The 18,660-nt window shown below is 34.8% G+C and overlaps 1 protein-coding gene across 2 annotated transcripts in view; it reads left to right on the plus strand.

Moving 5' to 3' along the window:
* The first annotated feature begins 3,879 nt into the window (after window positions 1-3,879).
* VWC2L (von Willebrand factor C domain containing 2 like) overlaps window positions 3,880-18,660 on the plus strand; it is a 150,903-nt gene continuing 136,122 nt past the window's right edge. For both annotated transcript variants that reach the window (XM_037850011.1, XM_037850013.1), the window contains exon 1: window positions 3,880-4,269. In XM_037850011.1, coding sequence (XP_037705939.1) covers window positions 3,880-4,269 — 390 coding nt within the window. The remainder of the gene's footprint in view (window positions 4,270-18,660) is intronic.

The following is an 18,660-nucleotide window of genomic DNA, read 5'->3' on the forward strand; positions in this document are numbered from 1 at the left end:
TCTTGGGTTATATATTTTTGAGCTCATACTGTTACCAATTAAAAAAAAAATAACTTTCTGCATATTTATTTGCGTCTGGGTCTTTTTTTCTCTCTCATTTTGATAAGAATTTAGAGATAAAAGATATTTGCTGTGGGTTTGGTAGAAGCAGCTTTACAATGACGCCTAATGACAGACTAGATGAATTACAGGAGCTTGAATTTAATGCTAGAGAACAAACTGCAGGAGAACCCAGCTACTTTTTTTTTTACTTTTAATTAAATCCTGGCTGCAGAAAATCTGAAGTTTAATCATGTAGCACTGGGAAAGTCTTCCTGCAATCAAATGATCAAATACGATTGGCGAGCATTCATTTTTACAGATTCTTTGACAATGATTATGCCTTATTTATTAATAATAATCAGAGAGTGCAGATGGCTTAAATCTAAACGTAAGCCTCTTCCGGAACTTTCATCTCTGCAGCCCATCCAAGAATGCATTTAGTATAATTACAATGTTTTATTTTTGGTTGTAATGTGAATGCAAATAGTATCTCACACGTAGAATGCCTTCCCCCCTCCTAATGCGCGTCGGTTGTGTAGAGAAAGTGCGGCTGCTTTAGAGAACGCTCTTGCCTTGGCTAGAGAAGCAGCTAGGGGATTTCGACCGAGCTGGGCTTAGAAGCCAGTTGTTGGCGCTATCCGTGGTGCTGAGGAATTCCCGGCTGCCGGCAGAATGAGCTCCAGATCAGCAGCCGCAAACTGCTCTCATTGATGCAGAAACCCAGCTAAAGTTGCTCCTTTCCTTCACGTCCACACCTAGAATTTCCTGGTGTTTAAGAAGGGATTCAACCAACATATTGTGGATGATGCTGATGGTATTGCCAGAGGAGCGGACTTTAAGCTACAGTATGTTGTTGCTGTTTGTTATCCTGAGAGCCTAGCCAAATCACCTCTACTGCCGTAACAAACACTGTGTAAGTGAACTCATGTGTGGAGGAGGCATAATAAGCCGGGAAATTTCATAGAAGGATCTAGGAATATGCTAAAAATAAGTTCAACATGATTCTCCTACTGGAGTCTGGATTTCTACAGAACCAGCATTGCTTCTTGCTTTGAATTCTGAAGACACGTCCAAAGCTTATTTCTTATGTGTGTCTGCTGTGTTTCTCTCTGGAAGGGCGGGAGACTGCTTCTTGACTGTGTTTTGAAATGGGAGGTAGAGAGAATGGATTGCCTATAATTCATGCCTGAAGATGTATTCTATAGGTTATTAAAGAAGAACTGCTTTCCTAAAACATAACTGACCTTTTGGTTCATTTTGATCAGTGGCCCCCCCACCACCACCATTAACCTCCAAATTGATTAGGTAAGTGTATTTTATGACACAAGTTATGCTTATTTATTTTTTCCCAAATAAATACATGCAGTCATTTTAAATCATATGTAGCATATGGGGAGGGGGGGGGAGAGTTTAACTGGGAAGTGATCCTCAGTTTAGCAATGTTTGCTTACTTATTAAAATCTTCAAATAAACATTTTATTAGATTTCTTTCATGTTTCTTCTCTTAAATAAATAATATCTTAAATTGCACTAGAGCAGCTCAATTATGAATAGGGTTATTTTTTAATTGCCTTAGAACTTTGTTATATTAAAAAAAACTTGTTTCACTCACACAGATTTTTAAATGCATTTCATATAATAAAGCATGTTTAATGTTTATATAAAGTGGATCTACACCCTATTTTTATCTTTTAAGTTTGAATTTACCATAACCTGATGCATTAATGCCTACCTGTAGCTTGCAAAGATATCATTTTCTGGGTATTTCTTTTAGAAGCAGAATGATATGTGTATTTTACATGGTTTTTCTTGCACATACTGACAAATACTACAAGAATACTATAAGGAAGCCTAATAGCTTCTTTTCCTCTAAGGTAAACTTTCTAAATATATGAGAGATGTATAAATGCATGCTTTAATTAGTAAAATATAAGTATGCTTATTCAGAGGCTTCTGTTACGTTTGTAGCCTCTGTAGTAATTTAAGAGAAAAAATGCTTTGTCAAAAGGAGCTTGCAGCTTCTCAAGTAGAATTATAGGTTTGCTTTTCCTTGTCCTGTCATGACTCATTATTTTGGGCATATTATAAAAGAAATCCATCTTCTTTATCATTACCTACCCAGAAGGAATTCTAATATCAAAGAGCAGTTTTCTGTGAAAGGAGGGTGTGAATATACTTATACTACCTTCCATTTTGCTATCACTAGAATTTGCATATCTAACTTAAAATGCACACTACGATACAACAGTTCATGAAAAGTTTCCTAAAACCATCTGTATCTTACTAAAAGTACCATCTGTATATGTCAGACTGAAAAGAGATGGCTAATCATTTTTCTTATTATAATCTGAAAATAAACCAATCAATGACATTTGTAAATGATCTGAAAATGTCCTATATACAATCTTAGCAATATTGGCATTAAGCCAGTAGCACTTAAATGGACAAATGAACTGTTTGCCAACACTTTTCTTTATCTATTGCTCCCTAAAGACACAGTTTTCCCAGAGCCTGTGTGAGTTAGTCACCCTAAACACTTAAATAAGAGCCCACCCCCAACACTGTATTCCAAACACTAATACTAAGTGAGGTATGCAAGGGTTAATGCCACCAAATTAATAAGGCATATTTACTTTGAATGGTAACATGTAATTACAATTTTCATAAACTTCCATAAGCAGGTCCACAGTGGCTTTTTGGGATACAAATTGCCTAAATACAAACATTATTGGCATTTCCAAAGACAGTTGTGCTTTCAAAACTGTGTGAATGGTATTTATTTTTATTGAAGTAATTAATTCAAATAGTATTACATGAATACTATATTCAGGTTGCTGTAAAAAAAAAAAAAAAAGGACAGATACATCTTTCCTGCCCACTAGGAGCTTACTTCCTGAGTGAAATAAAGATGTGGACAATAAATTGATTTTTAACTAATCTTTCTCAATATGTGAAGTTCTATTTTATTATTTATTATTTTAAATTTCCTTTCTTTTATTCAGTGTGGAATAGTTATGGTGTTCTTGTTCTTAACTATGTTTCAAAATCCAGATCCATATTTAATGAAACAAGTAAGCCTACACTGAGAGCATTGTTGTTCTCCAATTATAGACATAAGGAAGTAGGAAGGCCTTTTTCTAGCTCTGTCCCAATTATAATTTACATATAACTGCTATTTTATTCCTTTTCTTTTAGAATTAGGATTTTTTTCTCACTATTCCCTTGAGTTTTTATGCAGTTGGTTGTAATACTTGCACACACAGACATATATATACACAAATATACACACATACACATATACATACAAATACATACATATACATACATATAAATATATATGTATAGATAGATAGATACATAGATTCTATCACTGACTAGTTCAGTTTTCAGAAGAATAGAAAATGTGAGTTCAAATCTCAAATATTCTTGGGCTATTTGTAAATTGTTATAATCTTTTGAAGCTCATTGAAACCATTTATTTAAATTTAGACAAAGCCAGATATTTGAAATTTGGAAGAGAGATTCAAACTGAAGTTTCCTAGGTAAAATAATACCATCATTGACAAATTTTAGTATGTGTATTCCCAAGGATCAACTCTCCAAACTCCATAATAAAGTTAGATAATTGCATGAACTTAGACTATCTGAGGTCTTAGCCTCTTCTAAATTAAGAGCAAACAGGTTAAGAGCATGACCTTAAGTGAACCTAAAATCTTTTTTTATATGTCAAATTGTTCTTTTTAAATATTTATTTTCAGCCTACTCTCTTGTATTCCCATGGAAGCAGCTGGGTATATTTAATATTAGGAGCACATCCGGAAGTCTTTGAGGAGGGGGATGGCTCTTCATATTCATGAAGCCTGCATACTTCTGTTGATCATCCCTGGATTGGTCACCTCTGCTGCCATCAGTCATGAAGATTACCCTGCTGATGAAGGTGACCAGACCTCTAGTAATGACAATCTGATCTTTGATGACTATAGAGGGAAAGGGTGTGTGGATGACAGTGGCTTTGTATACAAGTTGGGAGAACGATTTTTCCCAGGGCATTCCAATTGTCCGTGTGTCTGTGCTCTGGATGGACCTGTTTGCGACCAGCCAGAATGCCCTAAAATTCACCCAAAATGTACTAAAGTGGAACACAATGGATGCTGTCCTGAGTGCAAAGAAGTGAAAAACTTTTGTGAATATCATGGGAAAAATTACAAAATCTTGGAGGAATTTAAGGTATGTGTGATATTTGTTGAATGCTAACTCTTCACATCGCATGCTTAGATTGCTATATAAAAACTCAAGTGGAAACATGTTTTTTTTTTAATTTCCCTTTAATTTAAGACAATTTGATTCCAGTTAGCATAAGAAGCCTAATTGTAAACAAAAAGAGAATTGGTTTGTTGATCACTATCTACAGGGTTTCATAATAACCTTTTCCTTCAGCATGATTTGTGTCAGGCTTAACATCTTATATTTTGCCTTTAAACATTTCTTCTGTGTTATTACAACACATGTTTTCTGAGGGAAACTTAATTTTGTTTGTAGACTATATGTCTATTAAATTAATTCGTAAATTTTATGAGGTTTTTTCATGGCTTATTACCCTAATTTTGGAGCCATTTCACTATGCTCTCAAATTATTTAGTGTGTGAAAATCTAAGTGGTATAGAGACACATTTATGAGCTATGGTCTTCATATTAAGAACATGCAATGGACCCATTTGTTGTAGAGCATGGCCCCCAATTTGGTCTCTGCTTGTTAGAATTGTTACTTCCGGGACCCCACAGAGAGCAGAATTTTTATTTTAGTCACTGTAAATGGTAGTAAAAAAAAAAAAAAAACTAGTTCTGTAATTTCCCCAATCCCATGGTATTTCTTAGGCCTTGTTTTTTATGCCTGTATCATATTTTCAAGAAACTTGAAGTTCATTTTTGTCTTCTTGGATTCTCTTTCACCAACAGCTAATTCTAATTAGGATGTCCTACAAGCCAGATCTGAACCCTGAGGGTATAAATTAACACATCAAAAATATCCTCTTTGAATGTAATGGCAGTTTGTGTCTTGGGGTGTCAGTCCTAGTGATGTCTTGATATAAAAGGTTCTCATTTCATCTAACCAAGTTCTGTTGACAAGGTGCTCAAAATCTTATGGGTCAAACAAGATATAGATTTTAGTTGTGTGACTGTTTACATTTGAGAGAGAGAGGGATACTAAGTTATTAGCACTGACCCAGCTTCCTTTTCCACAAGGGTCAAATGGTACCAGAGGCCAACAGGTGGAAAAGAGCGTTTAGCTAATCATGATCAGAATGGAATTATTCTGTGTAATGTCATTTCATCATATCCAGTCCATTTCAGATTGTGAGCTCAAACAAGTTCTAATTTATCCAAAAACACCCCATCAGTTTCACTAGATTCCTTAGGTTATAAAGGGAAATTTAAATAATAATTAGTACATTCAAATTTTTTATAGATGTTTCCCTAGATTTTTCTTTCATATTTTACATTATTATTTTGATACAGGATATTAATAAGTAAGAAGCTTGAGGGTCTAGTAAAATTATCATTATTAACATCAAATGATAGTTAAAAGTATAGTACGATTATTAGTTATTTTATGGTCACTGAATTATTGTATACACTTTGACATTAGCTATTTTTACTTTTAGGTAAATGGGAGTAAATGCAAATACTCAACACATGATTTGATTCTAGACATGGTTTTAGAATCATGTCACTCTCTTCTAACATGCATATATCTCTAGAGTAGAATGCAAAAGGCATGGTAGGAAAAGTATTTCATAGCCTAGTTCAAACGAAAAAGGAAGTCCATCAGATAAAATTTCTGAGATCTATGTAATTTGATAATCAGTATTTAATAAAGAAGAAGAGATTGACTGATTGTTTGAACTTGGTCAATTCCCCATTAAAATGCTATAAATTGCAGAGGTAATTACTATTTTTAGCATGTCAAATAGTATAGAGATACACAAAGAAAAAATTAATAGTTCCCCCTACCCCTTTAATTACCTGTCCCTGCTATAATAAACATATGACCCATTGATGTGCACAGCATTTTCTCCTGATGCTATGTGCAAAAAGATTTTTGAATGTCAATTTAAAAAGAAGAAAACATGCCACTTTTTCACAAGGATTTAAAGAGTCATAAAGAACTTTAGAGATTATCTAGGGCAAATTCCTCATTAAGAATAATGAAATGAGACAGGAAAGTTTAAGTTACTTTTCCAAAATTGTCAAGTTATTTTTAACCTATTTCTACATATCGCCATTCTAACAATAGAGTCTACACAATCTCTTCAAGTACTTTGTCTCTAGAGTCAGATACACCTGGATTCAAATCCCAATTCTTCACTTGGATATGTGGCTTTTTGGATGGGTCTTTAAACTTTTGAGTCTCAGTGGTATTGGCTATAAAATGGTCATAATAATAATACCTCTCTTGGGAGAAAATGTTGGAAAGATAGAATGACATGATTTATGAAAAAATACCAGCTTTGTGATGACTGATATACAATATGTGTTGAATAAATGGTTGTTCACTTGCCTCAAAACTCCAGGGAGTTACTCTAAATTCTGCATTCTATGTTTTCACTCACATCTTATAATGGAAGCTCAACTTTAAAAGTCATTCAATTGAAAGAATCCAATTACCTTTAAAAATGTTCTAATTATCTATATGAACTACATATTCCTAAATAAATATTAGCCATAATTTTTCCCCAATGCAGCTTCCAAGAGACAAATAACTAATTTTTGAAGATACGTAGGACTTTCATATGATCATCTTGGTCTATCATTAAGAAGGTTGTATTACGAGATTTCTTTACATGTAACATATTCATTCAACAAGCATTTTTCAAATTCTTTAGTATACAAGATATTACAATATGTACTTATTTTGGGAAGTAAAATATCTAGGAGTCAAGGAAGGTATAATCAATGCAGAGGGAGGAGAAAAAAAGCCTAACATTAAGTATATGATTATGAAGTTTCAAAATAAATTCTAAAGGATTATGAAGTCAGAAGCTTATGAACAGAATGTAGAGCTTGGTCAAGCAAGACTCTTTTTTTTTACTTAATGATATTCAAAGTTGAGCCTGTTCTTAAAGAAGCAATTAAAATTGATCTGGGAAGGTAAAAATTTCAAAAAATTTCAAACTGCTTGAGCAAAATCAAAGATTGGGATGAATAAAATCTGCAAAGAGAAGAAGGAGATGCATCTGACTAAAATGCGCTTCTGGTAAGGAAGAGGTAAATTTGGAGATGTATTATTGGATGGTGGATGGGAGGAACTTGAATACTGACCTGAAATACTTAGATTCAGCCTGAAGAATATCAAGGAATAAAATGCAGGGTGTTGTAAATGGAGATGACCTAGTTAATTATAATTTTTTCAGAAGGATTACCTGGTAGCCAAGTACAGAATTGAAGTGAAGAGAAACTAATGGCAGAGTGGGGGCTGGGGTAGGGCAAGAAGGCAAGAAAAACCAAGAATGAGATGCCCAACATGCATAGGGACAAAGACGTTTATGATATTGTCTTTAGGACAATCCCCTAGAATAGTCTGGATTCTGCGTATTGCTCTCCTAGTACCTCAACCTCCTGGTGATCTCTCTTCCCTATGTGTTTGGGCATGCTGTTCCACAGTGTAGAATACTTGATCACCATCACTCCCCTGTATAAACCCTACTAGACTACTTCAAGACTCCATTTGGATCTCATCTCAATTGGAAAGCCCTCTCTGACCATGCTATCGCAGTACCCCAGACTCAGTCTTGCTCCTCTCTTATATGCTCCCATAGCATACTGTGCCCACCATTGTACCAAAAAGAACAGCAATCTCAGAAATTATTTTAAACTGTATGTGCAATATAATGTGTTCCATCTTCATAATAACGCTATGAGAATACTAATAATGTATTAGTGCTCTTAAACAGAAGAGAGAACTGAGGCACCCACGTATAAGCAACTTGCCGAAGATCACACAACTGGAAAGTGGAAGATAGAACTAAAACTCAGGCAGTTTTTTCAGCTACGGAAACTAAGCTCTTAATTACCACTTCTCCTGCCTCTATCACTCTGAATTAATACATAATAAAATGAAATCACCTGTTTCTTACACTAGACAGGGAACCCTTCGAGGGCAGGGACACTGCATTTTTTTTGCCTCCAGTGTTTCCAGCTCCCAGCACCATGTGAGTCACTTAACAGGCATTCAGTACATTTTTGGAAAATGACATGGTGGATCTGTTTATAATTGAATTTGTAAAGTTATGAAGTTAATTAGAGTTCTTTTAAGATGCCGTAATTTGTTTATGTGTTGATCTCTTCATTTTAATTTGGTTAAAGAAGGACTCGAGGTTCAGACAGAGAATGCCCTCTGGGCAGCTAAAGACACAGAGCTTGTTGATGGATGGGCTCCTATTTCCATCCTGTTTCAACTCTCTTCCTGCTGTCCCTTCCTCTTCCTAACCATGGCTGACCTTGGATCTGAGTCTCAATCTTAGCACTGCAGTGACCACGCAGTGTGTTCAGTGTTCTATCGAATCCTACACAGTTGCAAAATTTATGTCCCACTTCCAGCTTTTCTGACCACCAAATTCACATGTAAACTGATCCACGTGTCACCTGATGGGAAGAATAATGTTTTTTTTAAAAATAAGTCTTACCTAAAAGGGTTTGCTTTTTTTTTTTTTTTTAACATTTACTGATGCAAGCTATAAAATGGATTTCTCTTCACTCTTTTTGAAAACTCTAAATTCTCTAGTGCTGTGGTAATATTGTATTAAGATAAAGGTCACTGTATAATAGGTTCTCTCATCTTTCTTTTATGTGTACCAAGGCAAAATGACACTGGAACATACTTTTTTTAAAATAAAGAGTATAAATAATAAATTACAATAGCATTTCCTACAAAAAAAGTTGATTGGAAATGTAGGCTCTATCAGTTTTGGCTCTGTGCTCAACTATTTCATGCTGAGCTTCCCAAAGGGAGAAAAATTCTCATTTTGCTCAGAATTTTTATAACTCTGACTCTGCTAGAATGAGCCTTGCTGGATATTCATACTTTAAAATTTATCCTGATTTAGTTTTAGGTCATGCATTGAAGGTTATACATATGCAGCTAAAAGAGGTCTTCTTTTTTTAGCTTTTGTATAGCCCATTTTATTTTAAAGCCATTTTCTGTAGTCAACACCTAGTGTCCATAACAAAGGATTTAGGTTTGCCTGAGCTCTGCCCTTATCTTTAGGCACTGACCTTTGTGTCTTTTCCACTAGTGCCCAAAGACAGTTGATCAGTTCTCTGACTTACATTTGAAAGACTTGGTGTGAATATTTTCTCATGCCTCACATTTTGTGTGTATGTTGTTGCTTTAAAACAAAAACAAAAATGTGTTTTAATTCTCTGGTAAGCTGCCTAAGCTTTTGCCTTGAATTTCGTATTTAATATTTAAGTCTGGAGGAAAGAAGCAATGAAGACAGAAAAGTAAGCACTTGTAGTATTTTGCCCAAATAGTCACACCCACAAAAACTATTGATGCCAACTTAGGTTTAGAACTGACTTACTCTTTAATGGGCATACTCACACAAAGACAGTTTTTCCAGCTGAATCATTAGTTTGCACCCTCAACATTAATGCCCAACATCGTCACATTAAATTTATACATATGCGTGACCAGAAAGGACTTTTGAATTTACATTTGGGAAATTTGTTTGACATCAGGATGTTTTTTAATATGGAGGAAAAATGGGGGCTGTACCAGATATATGAAAGAATTGCAATAAATGGTGGCTATAGAGAAATCTCAGTTGAGAGGACTAAGTTAACACTTTACAGAAACACAATTAGTTTACCCCACATCCCCCCCCCAACCCATTTGCCAATGCACCAATTTCTACAAAAGGCATGAGGACTTAAATGCTTACACTAGGCTAAGTGGTTACAGACTGCATCTTTCAAGAGGTATAAAAGTTGTATTTAGTTTAATGACAAAGAAATGGGTGGATTTCAAGATATAAGTGGGTTGTTTTAAGAATTTATCCAGGAGAGAGTTTACAAGTTTTCAAAAAATGGTTAACGAAGTCACCAAAGGGCATTTTGTAGACTCCATCTAAAGAAAGTCTAGGAAAACCTCATAATTTCATGCTACAAAGATTTTAGAGTTCTTCATTGAGAGGTTAAGAGGTTGAGAAGCCTCTTGTTGGCGCTGCAGAGCATGCTTTTTGGCTTTTAACATTAAAGTGGACTTTGAATGAGTTTAGGAATGGCTTCTCCTTTCAAGTTGCTACAAAATAAATTTGAGTCATCACTGTGGCTGATCTGAAGCCCTGGTATGCAGAAAGAATGGGCTCTTAATGGGGGATTTCTATCTTTGTAAATAACTAGGGATACTAAATACTTAATGTTAAAACTACCATATAAAGTTCACTGCATCCTTTCTTAGTTTTGTATTATGCTTATTTGCACTTTCTAATGTCACAAAACAACACAAAATCAAGACAATAGATCAGACTTTAAAAAAAAACTCATCTTTTCAAAAGCTCCATTGGTAATTGAGAATGATTCTTGTCATTTGATACTTTTTCAAATGAGGGAGTAGAATTGTAAGAATAAATGGCTTCCCTGTTAACCCCTTTGGGGTGAAATAGCCCATTTTCAGTTAGAATTCACCTCTTGCTTTAAATTTTAAGAGAATTGATGGTCAGCTAGTCCTTTGGTTAGTTATGTGTATGAGTAATTTTTCATACTCACCCACTGCCATTTATTGCTGTCCCTCAAATTGGAAGATGCTGGTGTTAATGGTGATAACTCTGTGATAAGTATTACTAGAGAGATTTGTGACTGGGCCTCTGTACCTTGTGCACATGAGATCAGTGTTTGATTTGCAGCCATGACTGAGATTTGCAGAGCTTGTCACTGTGAGTGACTATCTCAAATTTGAGGTCAGCGATCAGAGGTTTATAGACATTGCTGCCTCATTTCTTACTGATGAGCAGATGAAACTTAAAGAGATAGACCTGGTATTCTCCCTTCCAAATTTTCACTCCATTTGTATAAGGCATTGGATGTGTTAGAAACTTGCCTGTTTTTAATTGTGTCATTTTACTTACCAAAATATGTAATTGGTCAACAGTGTGGTATTAACAACCACAAGTTTTTTTCCTGTTCCCTATATCTTATTTCATAAACTTACTCTACATATTTTATGTGAATTTTATAGTTTACTCAATAATCTATATAATCTAGATTAAAATTTCTCTATGCATGCATTGATTGATTGTATGTGTGTGATTACTTGAAGAGAATGGAAATGTTCTTTAAGAAAATCTCTTCAAGATTAGGTGAATCCTTTGTTTCTACCCATCTACTCATTATTCCCTCTGACCGTATTTTTGTTTTGTTTTGTTTTCCTACAACTTGATTTATACATCAGGCAGTGTGTCTTATGAAGGACAGCACATGAAAGAAAACATATGTTGTTGTTTTTTTTTATTTGTTCTTTGCCAAGCTTTTGAGGAAAAGCTTGAAACAAATAACTGAAAGGAGATTGGTTCAGTGAGTTTACTTATCCAGGTGATCTTCCTCATACAGTAGCCATTATTAATTGGGTACTGGCTTATTTTAAAATCTGTACTTTGGAATTTTATTATTACTACTGATTGGCATCAGTAATTTCAGTCTAACACACCTCTATTCTTGATTTCCTTGCCTCTAACCTGCCATATCGCACATCACATAAAGCCATCTTTGCAAGAATTTAATGACACTGTGAAAAGAGTGAATAAAGTACTAAAGTGACAAGGAAAATCATTCATCTCCTGAAAAAGTTTTAAGATGACATTATTTTATGAATATAGAAAGTTGTTTAAGGTGTATAAAAAAGACACTGAACACAACTCTTAATTTTCTCCCTTTTATGTCATGTGACTAAGGGCAAAATTCCACATACTTTTCATCTAACTATAAAATGGATACAATGAAACCATCACATGTCTTCTGAAGAATAAATAGTATAGGAATTTGAAAAAAATGCTATTACATATCAATTTGTAACTAACCTGCCTAATTGCTCAAAAGTGTTTCTTTTAATTAAACATTACTTGGTTGGGATTTTTTAATCACTTTTTTAAAATATTAACCTTTCACTACCATTGCTATTTCTTGGCATGGGATTGGAATTCTGGTATCTGAATTTATATAAATGCCTTTTTTTTATAAAAGGTGAGAATTATGTTGATATTTATCCTTCCCGCTTTCAAGATCTGCCCACATAAATTTAGATCTGGGAAAGAACTTTGAAATTATTTTGTCTAACTCTCTCATTTTACAGATGATAAAATAAAGGCCAATTGAAACTTAATGGTAATACTACAATGACATAGCTTATTATTTGCAACAACAGTACTAATAACATGGCTTTCTGTGCTCTTTCTCTACATTTTATCTCAGGTTCAAAAGGAAAATGCTAGGTCATATTTGCATCTTTCTTTCCAATAACTATTTTGGATGCAAATATTCAGCCAATTGTATATAGAAATTGTATCAATTATATTAGGACCTATCACCATGACAACCCAGTAGATGAAAACAATACAATATTGGCACATCTAAAATCAGTCTTTGATATAGATTGAGTATAATTTGCAAAAGGAGCCTAAGTTGAAAAGGCTCTGATAGAAAGAGGGTCCTTTGTCTAAAAATGAAAATTGCTGTAATGTAACCAAACAATATAGGCCAAAATAAAAGCATGTTACATTAAACACTACTTATTTACTTTGACTGGGACTATTTTATACAAGGAAGTGACAAAGGAAGGTATTAACTGTGCTTGCCCATATATTTTGGTGATTTTAGGAACTAGGAACCTGTGTTCTTGATTTTCAGTCAGCGAAATCCCACCTATCACTATGCGGCAGGGATGAGATATGCAAAATGGATTGGGTGTGCAAAAATCTCTGGTTTCATGCATTGGAACAAAAGAGTACTCCTAACTTCATTGATGGTCAGTATCAACTAAGGAATGTTACAAAAATGCAGATTCCTTAGCCTTGACTTCTTTAATTTTGATCAAAAATTATCCAAATTTATGTTGTTTTTTAAACTTTCCAGATCACTCTAATGGGAATCTCTGCCATAATGTAGTCTTTTCCAGACTGTTTTCTAAGGAATACTAATATCCTGTGAGATTGTCAGTAAGGGGTTCCAATTTTTTTTCATGATCAAGTAAATTTGAAATTTGATGCATTTTTAATCTCTCTTGGAAGCAGTGCACATTTGTATACTGAGGGCTGCTGAACATGTTTAAAAGGTTTGTTTGAGAGTCAGTATGTATGGTTTGAACAGCTTAGATCTCAACAGGGTGATCAAAACTGGATTTCAAAGTAGGCTCTACCACTTACCAGCCAAGAGACGTAGGTACATGTTACTTTATGTCTTTATGTCTCAGTGTCCACATTTTAAAGTAGAGATAATAATAGAATCTATCTAGCACACAAAAAATGCTTTATAAAGGCTACCTGACATTTTTATTGCTATTATTATTAAACTGTGTTTAATCCACAATTTCACAAATTTACGTGGCAGAACACTTTTTTTCACAGAGCATCTAACATCTTAAAGTTCCCAAGGTTTCAGAAACACAATATAAAATATTTTGCTAATGATTCAAGAAATTCCTTTATTTGATTCTAATGTGAAGTTAAGACAAAACTGTTTGTTTCAGTTTATCTCTTTTGTCTGATTCTTTTTTTTTCCTTGTATGTCATTCAGTTTTGTTTTGTTTTTTTTAATTCAGTTTTATTGAAATATATTCACATACCATACAATCATCCATGGTATACAATCAACTGTTCACAGTACAATCATACAGTTATTCATTCATCACCACAATCTATTCCTGAACATTTTCTTTACATCAGAAAGAATCAGAATAAGAGTAAAAAAAAAAAAGGTAAAAAAAAGAACACCCAAACCATCCCCCCATCCCACCCTGTTTGTCATTTAGTTTTTATCCCCATTATTCTACTCATCCATCCATACACTAGATAAAGGGAGTGTGATCTACAAGGTTTTCACAATCACACTGTAACCCCTCATAGTCTACATTATTATATAATCGTCTTCAGGAGTCCAGACTACCAGGTTGGAGTTTGGTAGTTTCAGGATTTACTTCTAGCTATTCCAATACATTAAAACCTAAGAGGTGTTATCTATATAGTGCATAAGAATGTCCACCACAGTGACATCTCGACTCCATTTGAAATCTCTCAGCCACTGAAACTATTTCATCTCATTTTGCATCCCCCTTTTGGTCAAGAAGATATTCTCAATCCCACGATTCTGGGTCCAGATGTATCCCCAGGAGTCATATCCTGCATTGCCAGGGAGATTTACACCCCTGGGAGTTGGGTCCCACACAGGGGGGAGGGCAGTGAGTTCACCTGCCAAAGTGGCTCAGTTAGAGAGAGAGAGGGCCACATCTGAGCAACAAAGAGGTACACAGGGGGAGACTCTTAGGCACAATTATATGCAAGTTTAGCCTCTCCTTTGCAGTAACGAGCTTCATAAGGGCAAGTCCCACAATTGAGGGCTCAGCACATCAAACCGCCAGGCCCAATGTTTGTGACATCAATGCCAGGCCCAATGTTTTTGACAACATCAACACCAGTCCAGATGAGGAAGTCCAACACTTCTGCACCTTCCCCCAGCTCCTCGATTGGGGGGGGTGGGGGCGGGTTGGAGGCTGAAAATATATTTTTTATTCTCTGCCCAAATTACTTTGGGATGTGTCACTATTTCACTCTAACCTATACTAACCTACCGTATCTCACTTCCTATTCAAAGTTCCATGTAATTGTGGTGTTTGAACAAACCAACTGTAGAGTTATACTGTTTAGAAAATATAGATCCTGCACCAAATAGACATCTGTTCCCTTGTTCTCATATGGAAGTTGAAGTTTTAAAACACAGTCGTTTTCGACCTTTACCCTTTGGCCAGGTTTGCCCTAGTCTTAACCAGATCTGCTTCATTCATATCACTAATTGAAGTCTGGGGTCTTTTTCAACTTTTTTTTTAACAGTTGCTGTATGCACTAATACTGACATTCATATCTGCCAAGCTCTAGCACTGAGTTTCAGGTGTCTCAGAAATACGCGTTGTTCCAGAGACCAATCAGGTTATACACTAAGGGATCAGCATCTCAAAGTTTAGAGATAGGCATTACAATTCAAGAATAGAGTTGACTGCTGTAAGAGCTTACAATCTAGGGACTATTACAGTAATCATGTCCATGTTAGGCTATGTTCTAAGATTCAATTCTGAGTTTACACATTGTAGTTAGTCCATATTGGTGAGGCATTATAGTGTTTGTCTGATTCTTTTAAAAGTTCCTGAAATTGCATTTAATATGATTTATGGTAATTCATTAATTTGCTTTGAATAACATAATTTAATTGAAAAATATCATATTCAAAATAATAATAGTAACATTTAGATATTGTCAAAGTAAAGCACTGGGCAGTAAAGTGGTAAGACAGACGTTATTCAAACTGCCATTGGCAGGAGAGAAGAGAAGCCTGCAGAAGCTGATCTCAATTCCAATTAGCACAGAAATAGCTAGAGTTTTTAAAAAGACACAAGAGGGAAGGGAAATGGGTTTCTGCAAAATTACTGAGAGGGTCTGGGAGTGATTTTGAAGGGAAAAGGGAAGTGGAAAATTGCCAAGAGGGGTCCAGAAAAGATAAGGGTGTCTGGCAATGGACTTACAGAAAGGGTTCCGGCAGTTCTGGCATTCTTTCTGAGAACAGTATATTCTGTGGTTTAGACAGTATTGCCTTATCTTAGGTAAGAGCTCAGGATGGCTCGGGGTCCACTCAGGGACACGGCCTAGTATTACAGAAGTGCACACTAAAGTTTGGGCAAGTTTCTAGTACAAAGTTTGGCTAAGTAGCAGGGCCAAGCAGAGTCTTTTTCAGGGATTCACAGAATAAAATAACCCATAATCTAAGACAGAGGTCAGCAACTACAGTCCACAAACCAAACCCAGCTCACCAGTTGTGTTTGTGAATAAGATATTATTGGAAAGCAGTCACAACCATTAATTTATTTATTATCTATACCTGTTTTCCAGTTACAATACTGAGTTTAGGAGTCATGATAGAGACCGTATGACCCACAAAGTCTAAAATATTTAAGTTCTGGCCTGTTGTAGAAAAAGAATGCCAAGCTCTGAACTAGGATCAAATTCATGTACTTCCTTTTCTAATTCTCTCAAACTGTGGTATCACCAACTCCTTCTAACCTGCAATCTTGAGGGTTACAAATTCTTTGTGTACTGGTAGATATAAGACCCACTTCACCTATGGATGGTCTCAGGATCTCTTTCACACATGTAAATTTAAAAGGACATCCAGATTTGTCTATTTTAATGTTATACATTCTGCTGTTATTAATAGCAGTCATGTTAAGTCATATCTCTTTGCACACTTGTCTCCAAGAGCAAAGCTTTACTCTTTGCATTGATGTATAACTTATTAATATTCTACTTACTGAGAATTCTCAGATGAAATAGGTAAGCAGACATTGTAATTTTTCCATATTTTTTGATATCTCATGCTCTGCTTTGATAGTGTGACAAGTCAAGTGGGTATTTTCAATTTAATGTAATATAATAGATGCATTTATATTAATGTGTTATATTAATAGGCAAAAATATGTATCCAGCCTGCTGTTTAGGTATTCAGTCCATAATTACATCTTTTAAAATCAATTTACACAGTTTACAATTTGATTCCATTAAAAATAAGTCTTAAAATGCCTTCTACGTGTCTATCTAAAGGCATGATACAAGTACCACTAACGGAACGTGGCTTGTGGTGATGTTCCAGGACCTCAAAGAAAGGAGAAATTCAGTCTGAAGGACTGAAGAAAGATATCCTCAGAGTGAGGATTTCAATGCATTGAAAACATTTTAGACAAAATTGGGAAGTTGGCAAAGGTAAATGCAAAGCATTTGTTTCAAGGGTCAACCCAAAAGACCAGAGCAAAGGCTGCAGAGGAAACCGAGAGTGAGAGATCGGGGCGAGGAGGAAGCCTGGGACCAGCCCACAGCGTGACTGCGTGGCGTGGCTAGGGAGCATGCGCCACAGCAGAGAGCAGAGAGCCGCTGAAGGGCTTTGCTCAGGCGAGTGGCACAACCAGATGAGTGCCTGAGGAAGAAACAAATAGTAGTTGATAATTTTATGAAATATTTGGCACAAACATTATCCCATTCAGTTACTTAAACTCCAAAGTATTTTTGTTCCCATCTTATAAATGAGAAAACCGAGATTCAGAGAAATTTGTGGACTTGCCTTTGTCGTATAAAGGGAGGTTATCGAGCCTGAGGCTCCAAGGGCTTCTGACTCTGTTACACTTTATCAGCTTCCGTGAGTTCACTATGGGCATTAAATTGGAAGAAATGTGGTAGAGATGGCTTATTTTTCATTGGAGTGTGTACATTTCCTATGTTCTTGAATAGGTGGTCAATTGTAAGTCTGAAATAGTTCAAGTTTAGTGTATCTTTCTTACAGAAATGCAGTACATTACTCACATAAGGAAAATTTTCTTTTTCCCCACATTTTACTCAATTTGTTTCATTAAAAAAAAAAAACAACTTCCATTGTCATAAAGAATGCAGTTAAGGTACATTCCTATCCATTAAAGAACAGAACAAAACAAAACAAATAAACCTACAATCTGAAGGCTGTAAAGATTAACCAGGAAGAGTTTTGTAAATTTAAGGATTTTTTTTTTTTTATTTCTACATCAATGAAATTTAGATTTAGAAAAAAAAACGCAAAGAAAATACAGACCTTGATAATGATTTTTGCAGTCTTGAAAATGCAAAGGTTCCTACAATTGTCAGATTTAAAACTTCCCAGGTTTGCCAAATTAATTCATTTTTCTTTATACTGAGTAAATAGCCACAGCTTTCTGAAACGCCACTTATTTTCTCTGTATGTTAATTTTATTGCCCTTTCCCAAATATAACAGAGAAAAAATTAAAATTGTTCAGTCTAACTTTAATTTTTCCCCAACATTATAAATAAAATCCTGATAAAATATCAAACCTTTGACTGCTGAGATTTAGAAAGCTTCATTAGGGAGAAAAAAGACAATCATCTAGAATTTTCCTTTTGTTAATGAGACTGTAAGACATTCTCATTTAAACTAGAAGATACTTAAGTCAAGATTCCAGAAGCTGTGAGCTAAAGTTACCCTGTTAAAAATCTTTTTTTTTTTTTTTTTTGGCAAGAATCTGCTTAAAGATTGAAGTTTCATCTCTGTAAATAAAAATCTAATTACCTACCTAAAAATGTCATCCAGTGTATTCTCATTCTAACCACAATTTGAGAAAAAACATTGCTACATTTTATTTTTTTTCATTGCTACATTTTAAAGATGCAACACAGATTACTTTCAAAATTGTAAATTCAGTATTTCAAATAACTCATAATGGAAATGATTTTGTCATAATTTAATCAAAATAATTCATGATCAATATACTATTTTGAGATATACACAGCCATTGGTAATGGACAGGGAAATTAAAAAAAAAAAAA

Source organism: Choloepus didactylus, chromosome 9 (genome assembly GCF_015220235.1).
Source record: "Choloepus didactylus isolate mChoDid1 chromosome 9, mChoDid1.pri, whole genome shotgun sequence".
Lineage (NCBI taxonomy): Eukaryota > Metazoa > Chordata > Mammalia > Pilosa > Megalonychidae > Choloepus > Choloepus didactylus.